Source organism: Trichosurus vulpecula, chromosome 5, assembly GCF_011100635.1.
Source record: "Trichosurus vulpecula isolate mTriVul1 chromosome 5, mTriVul1.pri, whole genome shotgun sequence".
Classification (NCBI taxonomy): Eukaryota; Metazoa; Chordata; class Mammalia; order Diprotodontia; family Phalangeridae; genus Trichosurus; species Trichosurus vulpecula.
The window spans coordinates 206,105,666-206,125,659 of record NC_050577.1 but is presented as its reverse complement, the minus strand read 5'-3'; the positions used below and the strand labels follow the sequence as shown (position 1 = coordinate 206,125,659).

Genomic DNA, 19,994 nt, shown 5'->3' with positions numbered 1-19,994 from the left:
TATCAAGCATGAGACATCAAGAAAGGGATGGATGACAGGACATGGAGAAAAATGTGATATGAATCCTGGCTAAAGAGTCTTCCACTCCTTCTATATAGTGACTATATAGGGGAAAACCACAACAATATTTAGGTTACTCCTTACCATCTGGCCTAAAAGAGGTGCCTGGCTGGGCATCCCACCAAAATGCAAAGGATGAGAGAAGCCTCGGCCATTGGAAGGACCCACCTCCCTGGGTGGCTGCAGGGTCCTGCTGCTCTGGTCATCTGTGGAGGAGGAAGCTCGATGTGGTGGTGGCAGGGGCTTTCCCCCATTCTCCAAAGGCTGCTGTCTCCTGCTGGATCCCTCAGTGTCTCTGGATCGGGTCCAAATGTTCCCTGAACCCCCTCGCCCAGCTCGGTTCTTCCTCTTTTCCCGCTTCTCATCCTCTCGAATCCAGAACTCTTCATCTGTGTCTCCATCTTCACCAGGAAAATGCTTTAGCATTGCCCGATGGAAACACCTCTCTAAATTGTCAGACATCTTGGTATACTCTGTATTCAGGGCAAAATGTAGTAATTAGGCATGGATCCCCAGGACAGAGGAAAAGGACCTTTGAGTAATTTTTGCCAGAGCAAAGAATTGGAAATAACAGAAGTATTCGTAATTTGGAAAAGGACAACTAACTGGGGTTTATGAATATAACAGTTATGATGTCACAAGATATGATAAATACAATGGATTTGTAGAAATATGGAAAGTCTTCTATGAACTTCTGCAGAATGAAGCAGAACCAGGAAAACAAATTATGTGATGACCACAATAATGTGGATAAGGGAAAAGCTCTGAATGACCTCAGAATTATGACCCAGGCAGCAACCAGTCATGGCTTCAAAAGAGGATGAAAGATTAGAGATACAGAATGATCTGATGTATTTAAGCACCTGTTTATTACAAGAGATGGGGAAGTAGGTGGGTCAGTGGGTAGTGACAGACATTTAGAAAAATCAATAAAACATTTAAAAATGCATTAGGCAAACGTTGTGCAAATGAGCTCAAATAAGCAATTTTGTTACTATCTTGTTAAACTATACATTTCATTAAAAACTTACTATGTTATAGATTCATTTTCTTATACAATCCCCTTTATTGTTTTCTTTGTATATGGAAATGTTTGCATTTGTTGATTATTGCTAAATTCACAACAGAAAAAGAAAAATACAACAATGAGATGAAAAACCTCAAGGTGGGATCTGTATAGGCCACTTAAGCAACCACTTGAAAACTGGTAAATTCTGGGCACTGATAGTTAATATGAAAGAGATGAGAATTTATTCTCAATCACAACCAAGCCAACGGCACCCCCTAGTGGTTGATATAATACACTCAAAAGTTGTATGTGGTTAAATCTACAATGGTTAAGAGTTGAGTCTCCGCTGCACTATTTACATAATGTGGCGATCCTAATTCCTGAGAAGTCTTCTCTGTAAATTTTTTTTTTTGTGAATGGTTTCAATGTAGCCCAGGACAGAAAAAAACCTGAAACAAACTGATACAAAGTAGAAAAGTCCAAACAGCTGTTGTTTTCGACAGTCATTAAATCTGTCCCATCAGCAAAGTCACTTGGAATTAAAAATTCAAACTATAAGCCTTAACGGAAGGGGGCAAGAAAACCTAAAAAACCCAAACCATTTTTTATCCCCTTTCCCTCCCCTCTAACATTCAAGGCTCACAAGTCTCAGAGGAAGAGGTTGTGGAGAGCAGGACAGGGTCATGTGTAGAGTGGTTCAACTGGACTGGCATGGAGGAGAGAAAGTTAGAGATGTATACATAAGACTAGAGAGGAGGCCAGAGGGAGAATGCATCTGACTGAAAGTCCTCATCATTACCTCAGGTTCCAGCACAACTACTAAATGCAATTATTGTTGGAATGAGGTTTGCCTCCAACGTGGTATTTTGCAATGACATATGTCCAAATATGGCTTCATAAGATAATTCTTTAAGAATGAAAAGGTTCTATTGGGTTGCACTGCATCGTGGAATGTTTTTTCATAACTCTGCTAAGAGAGAAAAATCTTATCTTACCACTACTTTCCCCATTGTATTTTAGGCAATTTCTGAACATAGTCTTCATGTCACTGACAAACTCTTCCTTTGTACAGTAGAGGCCCCCATTCAGTTTCTTCTCCATGCTCGAGATATCCATGGGGACCTGAAACAAAACACACACCTTTAATTAGAACACATTAAAGAAAGAATCTCTTTTTAGTATTGGAGAAGAATCTGACCCATGTGGTGATAACTTTATTGTTAAAGACTACTAGAGGGACCAACATACAGGAGTGACATCTAAAGATTTTTTAAAAATACGTATTTTATCCCCCACCCCCGTCCATTACATATTAAATCAATTTTTAAAAACACTTATCATGTTTTTTAGAAAATATTTTGAGTTCCAAGTTCTGTCCCTCCCTTAGATGGTAAGCAATCGAGACACAGGTTGTACATATACAATCATGTAAAACATTTCCAAGTTAGTCATTTTGTACAAGATGACTTAAAAAAAAAAGTGAAAAATAGCATGCTTCAGTCTGTATTCAGATAATATAAGTTCTTTATCTGGAGGTGGTTAGTATGCTTCGTCATTAGTCCTTCTGGATTGTCTGGGATCATTGTATTACTGAGAAGAGCTAAGCCATTCACAGTTCTTCATCATACAATGATATTTAAAATTTTTTTTTAAAAAAATGGTTGCCTACCTTAATGATCTGGTAATAGTTTGGGGCATAAGATTCATCTACAGGTTCCAAGAAGGGCCAAGAGTCTTTGTGAGCCTTCACGACATCCAGAACTGGTAATCAGAAATGGATAGTTTTAAAATTTAGATTTAAACCTAGATAAAACACTTTCATTTCAAGAACAGAATATTGAGAAAAGGCACTGACCTTTGTACATGGCAGTGAACTCATCATCCAGATCAAAGCTACAAGTGATAAAAAGTAAAAATCACTAGTAACATTTCATCTCACTCAGTCCCTCTACCAGTCATAATTGTGTAGCTGTAGTTATGAAATTATAGTAGCCTCGAATAGTTTATAGCAAGTAGACTTTCTTTGTTCAACTTTACCACAATGTGGATTGATATTTATAGGCATAAAAATATAAATACAGCAAAATCCCAGAAGTTTATAGAAAGTGACTGATTGATTAGAGTGTGTGTGAGTGTGTGTGTGTGTGTATAAAAAAAAGTAAACAGAAATTGAGAATTTTTAAGCTTCAAATCATTATTCCCTTAAAAAATTCCAGAAGTAAAAATAACTTTTATACTTTCAAGACCTATAATGAGTGTGCGTATATGTATATGCAAATGTGCCATCTTAGAAATGTGAGACTTGCCAAAGAACTAAAAATCAAGAAGAAGCTCTGTGCACACATAGGGCTGTATTTCTCACTGGGTAGCAGAAGGACTCTAGAGCATCATTAGTAAGTGCCCACAACACTCCAAGTACATCCCATAACCCATCTACATTTTTTTTCTGCATCGCCATCACTGAGATGTCTATGAAAAATTCAAAGTCCTACCTGAGAGTATGTATATGATAGAATACCATGACCAGAACTGTTTTTACTCTCATTGATACTCACAGATCCTTTGCTTTTCTTTCATCTCTGGCGGGAGAACTCGGGTCCAAATGGGAGAGCTCTGGGGGAAGCTCTTTCCCTTGGGCTAAAAGCCATGCACGTTCTTCCCTGAGCTTCCTCCTCTTGGCTCGATCTGAGAGAATGAAAAACATTATTACTTGCAAGCAAAGTGAATAGAGGCCACACAATGCAGAAGCCTGATGAGGTCTCTCTTAAATATGCAAGAGCGTTCCTCCTTAGAGACATTTTTAAACATGGGAAGGTAAGAGAAAATTGCCAGCTTTGCTAATGCTAGTCATTCAGTGGGAGGACACATTAAAATCGTAATTAATTCATTTCAATGTTAAGGTGTGTACTTCTTTAGAGATAAAAATCATCTGACTACACTCTCTCAGTGGGCAGAATGGTCAAGGCAAAAACTGTTTATGTTGGTCCAGTAAAAAATTATTATTTCTAAGTATAATAACTGCCTTCACAGAAAAAAAAATAGAGATTTTATAGATTGTATAGATTTTACCTTTGGCTAGCTCCCAACCTAATGCAATCTTCCTCTAAGAGGAAGTATGGTATACTAAAAAGACAGTTGGACTAGGAATTAACGGATCTGGTTTCCAGACTAGTATCTGACACCAATCAACTTATATGAACTGAGGGAAGTCATCTACAAAATTAAAGGACTCAACTGAATTTTCTCTAAGGTCCTTCTGTAATATTCTATGACTTCTTGTTTGCCTCTTTACAACACTACTGTTTTTTTTTTTAAAATAAAAGATAATTTTTTACTATAAAACTTAACTTTTAATAAATGCAAATAAAATCAAGAAATAAACCCATAAATAAAACCATGTAAAGAATAGCTTTTCTAGTGATTTACTCAAAAGATTTTTTGAGTGGTCTGCTTTGTATCACTTTTTTATGTTATTTCTCTTCATTTGTCATTTCTGGGTTACAATACCTGTTGTTTAATAGATTTAACAAATCTACTTAGCCACTTCTATGTGATCAGACTTCTGCAGTTGGAAACAAATCCAAATCCGAAGTTTTTTAAGTGAAGCTATTAATAACTTAGATTATATAAGTCTTGGTAATAGGATCACTGGGTAAAAGGCTATAATGTACATTTTATTGTATATTGCAATTGAAGATAGTTGTATCAATTTATAGTTGTATAATTCACCCCGCTTTTCCAGATTCATTTTATGTGGGTGTTATCTTCCTCTATTAGAATGTTAGATCCTTGAGAGCAAGGCTCATGCTGGTTGCTTATATCTGCACTCCATAGAATGTTCTTAATAAATGCTTTCCATCTAGCTAAAATTGCAAATTCTAATTCTTAAATGATCTGCAAATAACTGAACTAAATCAATTGTTTAGAGCTATTTTTGCCAATGTGATGAGCCCTTGCATTTTCAATTAAACACAGTTAGCTTCTGGGGAAGTATAAATTAGTGAGACCCACTCCTCTCACTGCTACTAATTCTTAAGTTTAAGATAGGCAGGAAGAAAGAAGAAAGTGGGTAGAGAAGAAGGAAGAAAAAGAAAGCAGAGAGAAATGAATGATCTCTCTCCCTTGAGGTCTACGATTTATTCCCCTCTTCTCTCACTGACAAAACCTATGCTCAACTTCACACAAACACAGATGCGTAGAATTCTACATTTATAAGGAAAAATGGGGACCCATATACTACAATGTCACAGACACTCAAACATTTGTTATGTGAAAACGGAATTGAGTTCAAGAGACACTAAAAACTTACTGTGTCACAAGAACACTGTATTAGGTGTTGGGGGAGATAAATTTAGGTAAGACCTAGCCCCTACCCAGGCATTCACAATATATAATAATACATAGGTGCATTAGAAATGTACAAACATATAGTGAGGTGGGGAGGCGAAGGTAGCATCAAGCTTGAACACATACCAACTGCCTCTGTCCTCTTTCCTCTCCTTTATCTTCTACTTTCTTTCCACTGAGCTCCATGCCCTGCTTTGCTCCCTCAAGTCTTGGTAGAAGTGCTGGCAATGGATCTAGCTAGAACTGAGAACAGAGTGGCAGCTATAATTGGAATAGGGCTAGGTGATACAGCCAGGCTCTTTTTGCTTACCACCAGGTAATTATTCCTATGTGGAATCCTAGGTAGTCTGTGAACAAACTCATGTTAATATAGAGGATGTGCTGGAGAGGTAGAACAGCCAGTCATCAGACAAGGCCAAATTTTAATCTATCTCCCCCTACCCTCTCTTACCTAGTGATGGGCTACATGTACGTACACACAGGTTATCTGCAGTGCGTCTCCAAACCATTCACCTACATAGACTTAGGTCCCCCAAGGTATTTTCCTAATCTCTCAAAGGGTAAATTCAATTCTACCTTCAGAAAAGGGAACAAAAATGACTATATTAAAAGGATGTATGCTTAACTTAGAAGAAGAAAGATTTGAGTTGAAATTCTAGCTCTGCAACAAAAATAATTGCAATTTGAGTTTCTTCATCTGTAAAATAGTTATACTACCTCTCAGGTATGCTGTGAGGAGCAATAAATAATAGAAGTAAAATGTTTCACAAACCAGAAACCCAGCCCTGGCTTTACATGGACCAATTCAATCCTGGGGGCAACTGCTCTAATTTTGGCTCATGTCTATATCTCCATGGAAAAGGAGAAGGACACTCAGTTTCCATCCATGCACTCAGGGTAACGATACAATGAATACAGGATATGCTTTGCTTAATCAGACAAAACACACAACTTGCATGAGCCCCCAAACCAGTCAAGACTACTTTCCTCCTGTCAACTGTGAGCCCCAACTCAAATTACCCATATAGTATAAATCTCCATTAAAGTTATATAGAGGCAATGCTAGGGACGTGACAATAACGCAAAAAAAAAATTAATAAAATAGTTTTTAAAACTCGAAAGGCAATTCTATTGGACAATAGGGAGTTGATTTTTAATTTAGACTGCATCCTCTCTCCCCTCCCCTCAATCCTGTTTCTCTGTTGATTACCCAGATGTTTCTCGAAAAAGGCAATAGCTATAGAACAGCTACTTAACTGGTGATAGGGGGATTGAAGCCATAACCAAAGCTTATCAGCATCACATTCTAAATAGAACTGGCAGAATAGGCATAGTTACTATGGCAGTGTTTAAGATATGTATTCAGTTGCTACATGGACATAATTTAGATTTAGAAGAATTTTCTACTCCAGTGGTCTCCAAAGAAGAAAATTAAGAAAGAACTAAAACTTTACCAATATGTGTGTGCACACAGGCATATACACAGATTGATACAGGCATCCCCATTCACACAGTTGAGTGTATTAAGGTCAAATGGGTAATGTATCATATACAGGGTGTGAGAAACCCTAAGGGACTAACGGAAGTTCCACGACAAGGAGGGAAAGGTTAATAATGACATCCATAAACACTTGCTCATTTTGTTGAAATAAATGTTCATGAAATAACTATTTAACATTATTCTAGTGATAAAAAAACCTTTGCTCTTATTAAAATGCATATGTCATTGTGATTGAATATGTTTCTCTTTTGGAAAAAAAAAAAACCTTGATTTAACATTCTGATATGTGGGTTTGAAGGTACAATTCTAAATTCTAAAATGTTTTGTCTGATTAAGTAATAAACACAAGTTGTGGTTCACGTGTGCCAAGTTAAGTGGATTTACGGATGTTGTCTAGTTTTTACTAAATTAGCCTTCACAAAATAGACACGTGATTCATTTAATCACTTGTAAAGAAGTTGCAAATCGAAGATAATAGTTGTAACATAAGTATAGTCGAACAAGAAAATAGAATTATCCCTTCTATTCCTTAATACAGCACAGTCACATCATGAGGTATAAATAATAATAATGCAATCGGATCTGACAAGTTGGGCCAAAAAAATTAGAATTCTTAAGAAGCTTATTTGAAACGTGAATTTACATCACTACTATCAATGACGAACCTCATCTTAAGTGTATATGTTAAGCCTTGGGATATTAACTAATGATAAAATGAAGTAATTACGGCAAGTGAGACATTTAAAAACTAACCTTCTGTTACCACTTACTAAGCTTTTGCGTCATTTATAAAGTTATACCTGCATATTAGAAAACTTGAAAACAGAATTTTCTATTCTGTTTACAAAAATCTTCTAAACAAAGAATTTCATTGCTCTAAACCCATTTGTTAAAAAATATAAAACTGCAATGCCTTTTGATTAATTTTCATCAGTAAAGGTCCATTAAAACAAAAACCTCTGCCTCAATGGTAGATTGAACTGAGATCACGATTTGGTGTCCGAACCAATAATGCACTTCCTTCCAACTTTGTGAGGTATCCTTTCCAGGTCTAATGGACCTTAAAACTGTGTATCAGAATAAACTGAGCTTAGAATTGGACCTTCAAGCCCACAAACCAAAATTTCCCCTCCAAAAGAAGCATATTCAATCACAATGAAATACGCATCTTTATTAAGAACAAAAGGATTTATCACTAAAAATTATTAAATAATGTTTATTTTTACCTTTATCTCATTCTTGTCTATGTTTTATATATATTTAAAAAATACCTATTAGGGTAAAAGCACATTTAAAAAAACTAATAAAAATGCATAATAAAAAAAGTTAAAAGACCACTGCTCTATTCAATCAAGAAAGGACTGAATGCTAGGTTGTAGACCAGAAAAATGTCCCTGCACTGTAGAGCTGAACTAGAGAAGAATGGAAGAGAACATCTTCAATCATTTCAGAACTCAGTGCAGATGAGCATCCTGTCTGTGACTTAACAGTATAAAAGAGTTACTTGAAAGAGAAGTTAAGTGATTTCTCCATAGGTCTTGAACCAAGATTTTCCTGGCTGTAAGTGTTTCTAGCCATTATGCTATATACAATGCCTCTTGAAAAAATATTTTCATAAAAATTCTCATTTTTCTCACAATATTCCTGTGTGATTACATATCTTCTTAAATTGTTTCCAAGCACCACAGAGGAAATGGGATGCATTATATTATGAAAACAGCAATGAGAAGTGTCTCCATGAGAAGGGACACTAGTCACATGCAAGAAAATAACCAGGAGAACACAGATGGACAATCATGGAAGAAGAAAATCACTGAAAAGACCGGGGGGCAAGGTGAGGCTTTGCATATACATGTAGAGTCTGACTCGGTACCATATATGACAGCAGCGATGCCTTGTGCTGAATTTATTCTTATTCATGGAGAAAGCACATCTACCTTCTACTGCTTTGACCTTTTCTTCCATTTCCCGTTTCCTCTCCTCCTTGAGCATCTGTTCTTGTTCTTTCTTTTGCACGGCTAAAAGGATTTGGCGTTCCTCATCCTCCTCCTTTCGCCTCTGCTTCTCTATTCTGCTGAGCACAGGGGTCTCCTGGGAGAAACCAGACAAGTATAAAATCTTATCATGATAGAAGAATACAGTACTAGTTTATACATTTGGGGGAATGGCAATCTATACAGCTGGAAAATCAAGTGTAAATATACGAGTTAAATCATTATGATTTATGCCCAAATTTAAAATTGCATGTAAGCCTAAATAAAATTTTGTGCAAAAGTACAGACATTAGGAAGTTAAGTGACTCCTGGGAAAGGAATTAAAGAATCATGGAATTTAAGTGCTGGGATATGGACACAGAAAATGCTAAGACAAGAAAAGCTTTTAGTTCTGATTTTTTTCAGAAAGTACATGGCCCTTTGAAAGAAAGAAAAACGGATGAGTGGATGGCTTAGTCACTCAAATGAGCAGAGATTTAATTTCATTCATCAATGTGACTGTGAGTGAACCTCTTTTAGTATGCTTTCTGGGCTTCTCCCCACTTAGAAAGGCACTATAAACACCACTTTGGAGTTTCTAGATTCAAAAGATGGAGGAAAAGGTAGAAAAAAAGAGTAATACAAGAGTGCACTGGGGTTTTCCAAAGCAGCTGCTGTTGTGTTTTTCTCCCTTCCCCCCCCTCCCCCCCCCGCTGTCCCTGTTACTTACAAATAATTATGGAGAAAAAAAACTTATAATCAACACTGTGGCCTAAGTAAAGAAGAGAAAATATACCTCTCTCCCTTTTTCAAAGATGTGACGATTAAGTTTAGTTTCCCTTTTTATTTTTCATTCTTTGGCAAAAGTGATGATGGGGGAAGGTAGGAGAAAAGGATATGTTTAGAAATGAGGGTGATGTGAAAACAAGATAACAAAAAGAAATTAAAAAATAAAAACAAAACACTGGTATGGTCCTGGTAAAGCAGTAATCTGCATCTATATCACCGGAGAAGGGTTGAAGAGTGTCTGGAGTTAGCTTTTTAAATCTGATCAGAAAAAAAGAAAAAAGAAAAACAGAAAACACAAAGATAACAGGATTACAATACTGTCTGGAAAAACAAAACAAGTCATTAATTTGAGATGGAGTGAGTATATGTCATAAAGATAATACAAAATTTTGCCTCTGTGGCAACAGGGTTTGCGCCTGTTGGATTTGGATACATGCCAATATATTCTGCTCAGGCTTGATTCATGGTAGAACCTCAACCCTTTCTCTCAAACTTTCTTCCAATAGAGAGAATTCCTAGGTCATTTATTTCAACAGACACTGTCCTATGGCCATTCCCAACTAGCGCATGTGTTAGCAATCAAACTGGGCTCTTAGCACTCAGTTCAACCAAGTGCCCTTGAAGAGTTTGGCCTTTATTTCCTTCATTAAATTAGGAGTCCTTGATGACTGCCTTGCCTCAAGGGAAAGCCTAGTTTACAAGGGTTTGAGTGACATGTTTGTGACATCAGAGGCTTTTAGACCCCATGGGTTTAAGTTGCATCTTTGTGATGATTTTAGTTCATGTGGGTGAGTCATATGTGTGACTCACTCTTGACCCTGAAAAAGATATAAAACCAGGGTTGGCTTTCTCTTTTTTGGAGCTCTGACCCACAGCCATGATGGTGCATGTGACTCTAGGCCAGCCCCCGTTATGAGCTTCCGGGCTGAGCTTAGATGTTGGTAACTATGAATTGTATTTGGCCTGTCTGTCGATGTTTGTAATTTGTTTCTATTTGCTCTGAAGTTCAGGGCGCTGGCTTTTTCCCCTGAACTAAGTGAATGGTATTTGCATGCTGAATTAAAGTAAGCCTGTTAACCCCTTAACGGTGCTTTCCTTAGTAAGGCAAATCAAAAGAACCTGGGCTTTTGCAGCCTTCTGTGAGCTGGTTGTTGTTGATTTTACACTCCTCAAGAAGCTGCTAGCCGGATTGTTGAAACAGTGCAACTGCCCCAGACCAATTCCAGTACCCTTTAGGCCTTCTCCAGTACAGACCAGCCCATAGACAAGACTCTTTGCACCTCCAGACCTCCAAGTTCTTCTTAAGGGAAGACACCACCATTATTTCTGAATCTGGTCCCCATACCTCTACCTCCTTTGTGCTGTGAGGCAGGGCAAACTACCATAAGGTTGGGAGGATCTCTAATCCTACCACAGATACTCTGCCTGAATTCATTCTTCAAGAGTTAGCATACAACTACCTTTTTATATTCAGCTACAGTGATTCTAAACCTCTGAAGGTTGATATACCAATACTTAAATGGTTCTCCTACTTCCCATATATCTCCCACTCTAGCCCAACAAAGTACCACTCCTGATCTGACTTCCACTGTACCTGGCACATAGGGAGTCCTTAAGAAATGCTTGTTGATTATTTCTTAATTATCTAATCACTGAAGCCTGATGATCTGTTTGCTTATGAACAGAGAGAATACTCCCTGATCTTAGGAAAGATGATACCATTATTAACTCAGGTAGGACCAATCCCAAAAAGCACTTCAACCTTTCATCATGATGATTTTTAGCATAGAAGTTTGAAATCCAGGGGCAGCAAGGTGGTGCAGTGAGTAGAGCACCGGCCTTGGAGTCAGGAGGACCTGAGTTCAAATGCGGCCTCAGACACTTGACGTATGTACAAGCTGTGTGACCTTGGGCAAGTCACTTAACCCCAATTGCCCTGCCTTCCCCTCCAAAACAAACAAACAAACAAACAAAAAGAAGTTTAAAATCCTCAATCCTATGGCCCTGAAAGTTTGTTTGAAAGCGCAGACTCCCATTTATAATACCCTTGAAAAGTGGCCATGCACACTCTGCATGAAGGACAGAAGAAATTATTAACCCTAAAATACCCTATTCTACTTCTGGAGAGCTCTGATTGTTAAGGAAGATTCCCTCAGTCAATATTCATAGAGTATTACTATATTCAATAGATGCTACATGAGTTTTAATTTACTTTGAGCATTTTGGAAAATAACATAATTAATGCCAATAGTGGCTTCCTTGAAAATGCGGGTGGTGATGCTGGAATGAATGTCATGGGAACAATGACAAACAATCAACAGACCAGAAGTTGTACCAATGGGGTTTCCAACTATAGGAAGCTTAGTTATAATGTTGGGCCAATTTTACACACCAAGAGTTCAGTTCAGCAAACATTAAATAGCAGCTTATTAAACAGAAAGGCAGGTTCTTGAGATACAAGGATGAAAAAGAATCTCTGCGCTATGGGAACTTAAAAAGTCTCAGAGGAGACAATCAGGCCGATTCGAGGCCAGATGTTAGTTTGCACAGGGATTGGACCTATGATTTCACAGGGAAGGAACACTCTTTAGATGAGACAATTCACCATACCAGTGCAATCAGGCATCTTCTCCGCAACTTATAGCCCCGGATAACGGCTTAGACCAGGGCTGTCCAAAATGCGGCCAGCTACAAGCATAGAAGTTTACATAAATGCTTTAGTAAACAAACCTGAGCTACCACAGAGCTCTCACTAAAATGGCAAATCAAAATATATTGTCTATTGTTTCAATAAAAACCTAAGGTTGGACAGCCCTGGCCTAGAATATCGAGGGTGAATGACTTCCCCCAGGTCTTCCAAGCTCCAAGGCCACATTGCTATCCATGACACCAATGCCTCTCCTGTGTCAAAGGAAGTAAATTCAATTCCTGTACCAGGTATTATCCATGAGCTTGAGCAAGTCATTTCCTCTAGGACAAGGAGAGGTTTTTAACATGGGGCCTGTGAACTTGTTTTAAAAAACATCCTGAAAAATATAATTTAATAGTTTCCTTTGTAATCCTCCATATGTTATTTTATAAATTTAAAAAGATTATTCTGAGGAGGGGATCCATAAACTAAAAAGTGTTAAGAATGTCTGAACTAAGCAATTTTTAAGGTAGCTTCCATCTCTAAATCTTATAACATAATTAAAGGACACAGTGGAATGCAATAAGGGTAAAGGAGAAATCAAGACACTGAAAATTTGAGAAGATCACTTTTAGCTGAAGTGATAGGACCACAGCTCTAGAGCTGGAAAGGACCTCAGAGACCACCAAGCCAAACCCGTCACTTCATAGATGAGGAAAAGGTGTTGGAGAGGGCGCCACAAAGTTAATGTGTGGGAGGCAGTGCTTCCTGCGTCCATATTCAGTGTTCCAACTATTACTCCACAATGGCTCTAGGCCTAGAAGGCTTTATACAAGCCTTTATAGCACCTAAGCTGATCCTTAAAGATATAGAGAGATTTCGCTCTCTTTATACCTAAATCCATCTCCATTGATGCAAAAATAATCTTAAAGCAGAGGTGTGACATCATCCTCTAAGCAAAAATGCTCACTGGTTCCTTTATGAACTACAGGAAAAAATACAAACTCCTTATTTGGCATTTGCAGCCAGGCCCTCACCCCTCTTCTCCAAATTTATTTCTCATTACTCCTTACCTTGCACTCTGGGCCCCAAGTCAAAGTGGCTTACTTGCCATTTCCTCTTCTCCTTTCATGAGTTTGCAAAGGATGGCCCCCATGCCTGGAATGCATTACATCTTTCCTTTTGCTTTTTTCCTTCCAGGTTCAGACTCTATAACAATCCTTGCCTGAATGACCTAGTTGTAGGTACTGTTTTCCCTTTCAAATTAATGTGCAATTTACTTATCTGTAAAATTATTGGATCTTTCAGTAGAATGTAAGCTCTGGAGGGCAAGGAAAGTTTTTCACATCTTGAACACCCAATACAGCACCTTGCACTTAGTAGGAACCTAATAAATGGTTGTTTGTCGCTTAGCCATGATTGGTTTGGGACACCATTTTTCTCTCTCTGATCAGCCTCATTTTCTTTATCTCATTTTTTTTTTTGCTTTCATCATAATATGTCTTCAGCCTTCCCTTTTCTAACAAAAGCACAGCTACTAAAGAGGATTTTAATAAGGATCTAATATGAACCACCTGTCTGAAATCCCCTGCAGGACTGGAAGTAGAACCTCTGATTTAATCAGAACCTCCTTTCTTCCATCTCCTGCTATCAGACCCTATCTGGCCCCTTCTACTTTTTGCCAACCCACCAGAGACCAAACTGCCATGTCTAACTCCTTGGCAACGGCAATATCCAGAGTCTACTGAACTAACAGCTTTCACTGAAAATCCTAGGAGGATTCCCATCACAGGTATCCTCCACATAAGTAGCAATTAAGAGAGGCCTTATAGCCGTAGAATTGGACCTCCTAGGTGACCAGTGAAGGATTAAAAAAAAGCCTGACTGTTAAGCTCTACATTAGGGATTTTTAATAGCTAAAGTATAGCTTTGAAACTCATTCCTCTTCCCCCTAAGAAGTATTCTCAATAATTTTTGGCTTTGCAAATTTTCACCAGAGTGACTCTAACCTAAAGCTAGAGAGACAATCAAAAGTATTTCTGGGAGGACTAAGTAAGAGGTATAGAGAACATTCTGTAAACTTCAGGAACTGTGTTAATGTCAGCTATGGATGAGAAAAGGAAAGGTTTCAAAAGGATAATGACATTACACAAGGAAATACACAAAGTTAAACAGGAAATGGAGAACTACATGTAGAGTGAAAAAAATGTTTAAAGAGCAAAGAGAAGGAAAACCAAGTCAAAAGGTAGCAGAAAAGACCTGGAAAGGTAGAGGAACAAAAGCGTTTTTTTACTTATGGATTTCATGTAAGATTATATTCTCTTTCACATTCACACACGCACACACACAATTCAAAAATGTTCCTAATGGTTAGGTTTATGAAACTTAATAAAAAAATGACTCACTACTTTCATACCACAAACAGTTCCCAAACATCCTCTATAAAGTACATTCCCTGAAAAGTTTATTGATTCACAGAAAGCAAAGGTGTATCCTTTTAAGTGGATGGTACTAACAATGACCATTATATCTGAGCAGGGTTTTGATGTTTCAATGTTCACTTTCTATAATATTAAAAGCAGTGTTTATATTTTTCTCTGCCTACCCTTTCTTCACTTTGAATCTCTTGTACATACTTTTACATGTTAAAAAAAATTATTTAAAAGAGTTAATGAGTTTATTACAATAATGAATTCACCTCTAACACACTAGGTTTGAGTATGTGGGATAAGAGACTGGCTATGCTGAAGAACCAAATTGTTACCCTGAGGGTTCTACCAAAGGCTGAGTTGAATAAATAGAAAGGGACTTTGCTTTTAGTGGGTGTTCACAACTGACACTGTAGGATAAAGACAGGGGATACTATCTGAAGCAGGAAAACTTAGCAAGAAGATAAGCTAGATCCCAATTGGTAAAGGTCATTCTAAAATTAAAATCTACCGGGGGAATAAGAGACTTAGCAACATGGATATGAAGTAATTCCTTACAGAACTGCCAATGTGGAGATAAATTACAATTGCTTTTAAAAATTACCTGAAAATAGTAAAGAAGTGCTATTTTTTTTTAAAGCAGTACAAAAGAAAATACAAATCAAGTCTCTATTGAGGTGAAAAACAAGTTTATATATATAGTATGCTAGAATTGGAGACCTAAAAAGGAGCTTGGTTTGTCTGGTCCAGATCTCTAATTTTACAGATGAGAAAAGAGAGGCCCAGAAAAATGACAAGTAATCACTGTGCTTTAGTTAACATGACATCTCTGCGATCATCATTCCAATTTGTGTCTCTGAAACCAAAGTACAAATGTAACAGTAAGACTCTTAGTTTGCTTCTTAGGGGCAAAGGCTGGATTAAAATGCCTCTCCTGGGACAAGATTTTTTTTCTACTAAGTTGCTTCCATTTAGCAAATATCCACTGAAAGCACTTAATAAGACAGAAAACAAATGAATGATTAAAAATGTGGAGAATATACACACTCTGTCGGCCTAGATCAACTCACCATGAGAGCAGCTGAGAAAAACTCTTAGCAAAGCAGAAGAGAACAGGGGCTGAATCCAAGGGCTGAGGTGGGCAAGAGTCAAAAGAGAAAAAGAACAGTGGGGAAGGAGAGAAGGTACAGAGAATGTATGAACACAGCGTTGGGTGTAGTTCAAAAAGAGGAGGGCTCATAGTAAACAGCAGGGAAATTAAAATTAGGCTTATCAAACCTAACTGATAAGGTAGAGATCAAAACAAGGATGCAGAGAAGCCAGGGTGTGGACTAGGTAAGAAATTAGGAAACCATATGTAGCCTGAGAAAGCAAATGCAGAATTCAAATTTACAGTATCATATGAAAAGTAAACTTTAATCTGGATAGCTCCATTATCTTTTACTTTCACACACTCACCTCCTGCTTAAGGGACTTGATGGGCAGGTGATCAGACATAAATCTAGGATGTAATTCTGCCTCTGTTCGGTGTAGACGCTTTTCCTAAAATTCAAAGTAAAGAGGAGAAAAGTAAAAGAAAGATCAAGGAGACCTTTGTGTTTAGTACTACAGAGTGCAGGAATGGCCTGAAACCTTTAGGGCACCAAACCTTGACAACCACTGCAGCCTTCCCATAGAAGTAAGCCAAAAGTCACAAGGACTAGATGATTTAGCACAACTTGAGAAGACCAATGTCTCAAAAGGCAGTTAAATGACACTTAATAGTCATTGCTACTGAAGGAACCCATTAACTGTTTCATTTCATGCTTTGCTTTGTTTAAAAACGTGCAGAAGCAAAAAAAGGCAGGGTGTGTCAAGATGAAGGGAGTGGCTCTGAAATTAGGGAATTAGGAACAGTTGGGAAACACAGAATTAGGCAATTCCCTCATGGAACCATCAGAGAGATGAGAGAACAGATACCTAAAGCCTGGTAGTAGATGGAAGGAATACTATGAGACATCATATAAAAGGTAGTTTTGAGTACCAGCTTAATTTTGATCTAAATCTATCCTGGAGCTTGCTAGGTGAAAATTAAGCAAATTTATGTAACTGGGTATGTAAGTTTCAGGCAATACTGACCTACACTTAACTTCGAGAGGAAAATTAGCCTGCTTCTGAATGAACTCTCAATAAGCTTCCTTCAGGGCCTCCTACCATTAATTTGGCCCCCAATAAATTTCTACTTAAGGCCCTTCTAAAACAACCTCTATTTTAAGCTCTTAGGCCCTACTTGCACAAAAACACAGGTAGCATCAAAGAGGGTATGGTAAGGTGGGTGAGAAAGAGGGGTTGGGGGTGGGGCCAAGACTAGGTCTAGTGATTACAAACTAGCTATACCAAGTTTAATTAATTGGCAAGAATCAAAGAGAATAATTAGTTAATTGGCTAGAACCCCTCTTTTGGAATTCTCAAATGTATTCATCTTGTTCAAAACATTCACATTACTTTATTCACTCCTATTATTCAATCCTTTAAGATGGTCAATCGAACACAGATATGCCTTGCATTATTGGGATAGAAGAGGTTAATGGCAACTCCAGAAGGTCCTTCTAATGACTTCTCATTCTTTCACTATTTATTTTTTTAAATTTATGTGCTTTTTAACAAAAGATTCTTCCCTCTATACTTCTACAAAGTATATTCCCACAAAAGCTAAGCAAAAGTAGATTGCAACTGATAAATGGTACATATCACTTTCCTGTTCTAATGCCTTTAAAGAGAGGGAGAGAGAGATATTAGCCTCTCTTATTATCATCTAAATGGTGAGAAGTCAGCAAAATACATTGACAAATCCATTTCTCATAAATTATTCATCAAAGGACACCTTTGAAAACTGTCCCCAAAGAAATCCTTCAGCATGTCTCTAATGGCATTCCATTACTTACGGAAATGCTGAAGGAATCATGAAGAGCATTTTTGTTGGTATGGACCATCTTCTACAAAAATGGCAGCAGTTCCTCTGTAACTTAAGTGATAATCTTTGAGACTTTTTGAGGCCAAAAAATTAATCATCCTCTGTTGATAAGCCTTTCTAAACTTAGGTAAGCTGGTCCCTGGCAGTCCACTGTTAGGCCCACACTCCATGCTTAAGAGAACCTGCCAGAGCTTGCAATCCACTGGTAACAGCATTTTTCATGTATAATGAGGACTAAGAAAAGTACTTTATCATAGAGAATGTAATTACATGTGGTTTGGTACTTGCTGCCCTGCTTAAAATTTACATGTGCTTCTGAGATTCTGTTAATAATATCAAGCAAGGCAAAGAATACAGGGAGATATATGAACAATGGTGTTCATCACGGAGAATATTTAGTACAGAGTTGAAATGCAAGAGGGATTCCCCATGGATGGTGAGGCCCTCCAGATGCTTCTGTTTGTGAATAATACTGTGCTGATTCCATCAAGCCTTAGAACCCCGCAGGGCTTCTTAAGTGAGATAGAAAATCAAACCAAGAAAACCTACTCTAACCATCCCAAGGGAAAAACAAATGGATGGAAGAATACTGGCTGTCCAGGCTGCGATTGACAGTTGGAAGGGAAGCCTAAAGAATTAATCATCAATATTTTGGACAGACATTACAGAAGCCCAATATCAAACAAAGGGTAGAGTGAGCAGATAACATTCAGGAAATCGTGTGGTGATTTCAATGACTTTGAGCTTCTCCCTGGAACAAAAACTAATCATTGAAATACAAACATTTTTCCAGTGGTTCTCTATGGCTTGAGAATAATACAATGTCACAATCACTAAAAAACTGAAAAATCAAAGTCAACCCTGGGCTTACTAGATTTCATAATATTATTATATTTATGCAAAAACTGGTATTAAGGGGCAGCTAGGTGGCGCAGTCAGTAGAGCACCGGCCCTGGAGTCAGAAGGACCTGAGTTCAAATCCGGCCTCAGACACTTGACACATGTACTAGCTGTGTGACCTTGGGCAAGTCACTTAACCCCAACTGCCCTGACCAAAAAAAAACAAAAAAACAAAAAAAAAAAAACCAAAAAAAACTGGTATTAAAGATATGAACCAACAGGTGGGCGGTGGCTATGTGCAGGTTCTATGCCCATATAACATGGAGAGGCCAGAGGATCGCTCCCTGAATGGCCAGAGGGTACACTTGGAAGGGACACACAAACACAGAGATCACAGCTTCTTATCAGAGAAGACAGGGTTGGGTTCTCAGCTGAATTGTTGTATGGCATTCCCACATTGATAAGATCATATAGATTGAATGAAGAATTTGAGAATCTTTTTAGAGAGCCCATAAAAAAGTAAAGAGATTCATTTTATGGTGATTTACATCAATAACCACTGATATCATATTTAAAGCTAGGCCACAGGTATTCAATCAGGGATACCACCTCCCTCTTTTTCATTGTTGTGGAGCTGCAATTTAATTGGTACAGGGAAATGCTGGTGAGGAAATTCCCTCTATCCATGCATATCAGCAACTATTCTGAAACTTACAACTTTGGGGTTATCCCAAGAAGTGAGAGATAAGTGACATGACCAGAGTCACACAATGAGTATGTGTTAGAGGCAGGACCTGAACCCAGATCTTTCAACCCCAAGGTTAGGTCTCTCTACCCACAAATGCTATGCTGCTTCTCTCTGAGCAGATTCTACACCTCTTCCAATACATAACAGTATTGTTCTTTTAAAAAAATAGAATTAAATCATAGCACTGATGGCATTATCTTCTTTAAAAAGTATGTTTTTTAGATGTTAAATTGGCATTTTGTATGTTACAAAAAAAAAAAAAAAGTATGAGTATATTAATAAGGACAGCTTTGGTTTCTCCTTCATTACTGACTGATATAATGCACGTTAATGAAGGGACATCTGGAAATATCTATCCAAGGAGAAGGAATCTCAGAAAATGTAATCACAGAATAACAGAGATCGCCTAGTTCTCATTCCCAACCCAACAGATACATCCTTTCCTCAAGATTAGAATTTATCTGTAGGATAAATCCTATGCCGGGCAGGGCATGTAACCTTCAGTGATGCTCGACTGTATCTCCTACCCTTTCTGCCTAATTCTCCTCAGTATGGGCAAAATCCTCTTTACTACGTCTTAAAACTTTGGAGATCTCTTTCACATCCTATACAAAGTCTTCTTCTCCACAGGATGTATCTCCCATTCACTTGACCAAGCATCTATCCATAAATAAGTATTCTTCGGGTACTAGTATTCAAGTTGAAAATTCACAAAA

General features: G+C 37.8%; 1 protein-coding gene across 1 annotated transcript in view; it reads right to left on the bottom strand.

Moving 5' to 3' along the window:
- Positions 1–19,994, bottom strand: part of LOC118850372 (cat eye syndrome critical region protein 2) — a 155,388-nt gene that overhangs the window by 12,131 nt on the left and 123,263 nt on the right. Inside the window, exons 8-14 of the mRNA XM_036759722.1 lie at positions 16,196–16,279; positions 8,855–9,008; positions 3,625–3,754; positions 2,925–2,962; positions 2,739–2,830; positions 2,065–2,191; positions 145–533 (exon numbers count right to left, since the gene is read on the bottom strand). Of these exons, the coding sequence (XP_036615617.1) occupies positions 145–533; positions 2,065–2,191; positions 2,739–2,830; positions 2,925–2,962; positions 3,625–3,754; positions 8,855–9,008; positions 16,196–16,279 (1,014 nt within the window). The remainder of the gene's footprint in view (positions 1–144; positions 534–2,064; positions 2,192–2,738; positions 2,831–2,924; positions 2,963–3,624; positions 3,755–8,854; positions 9,009–16,195; positions 16,280–19,994) is intronic.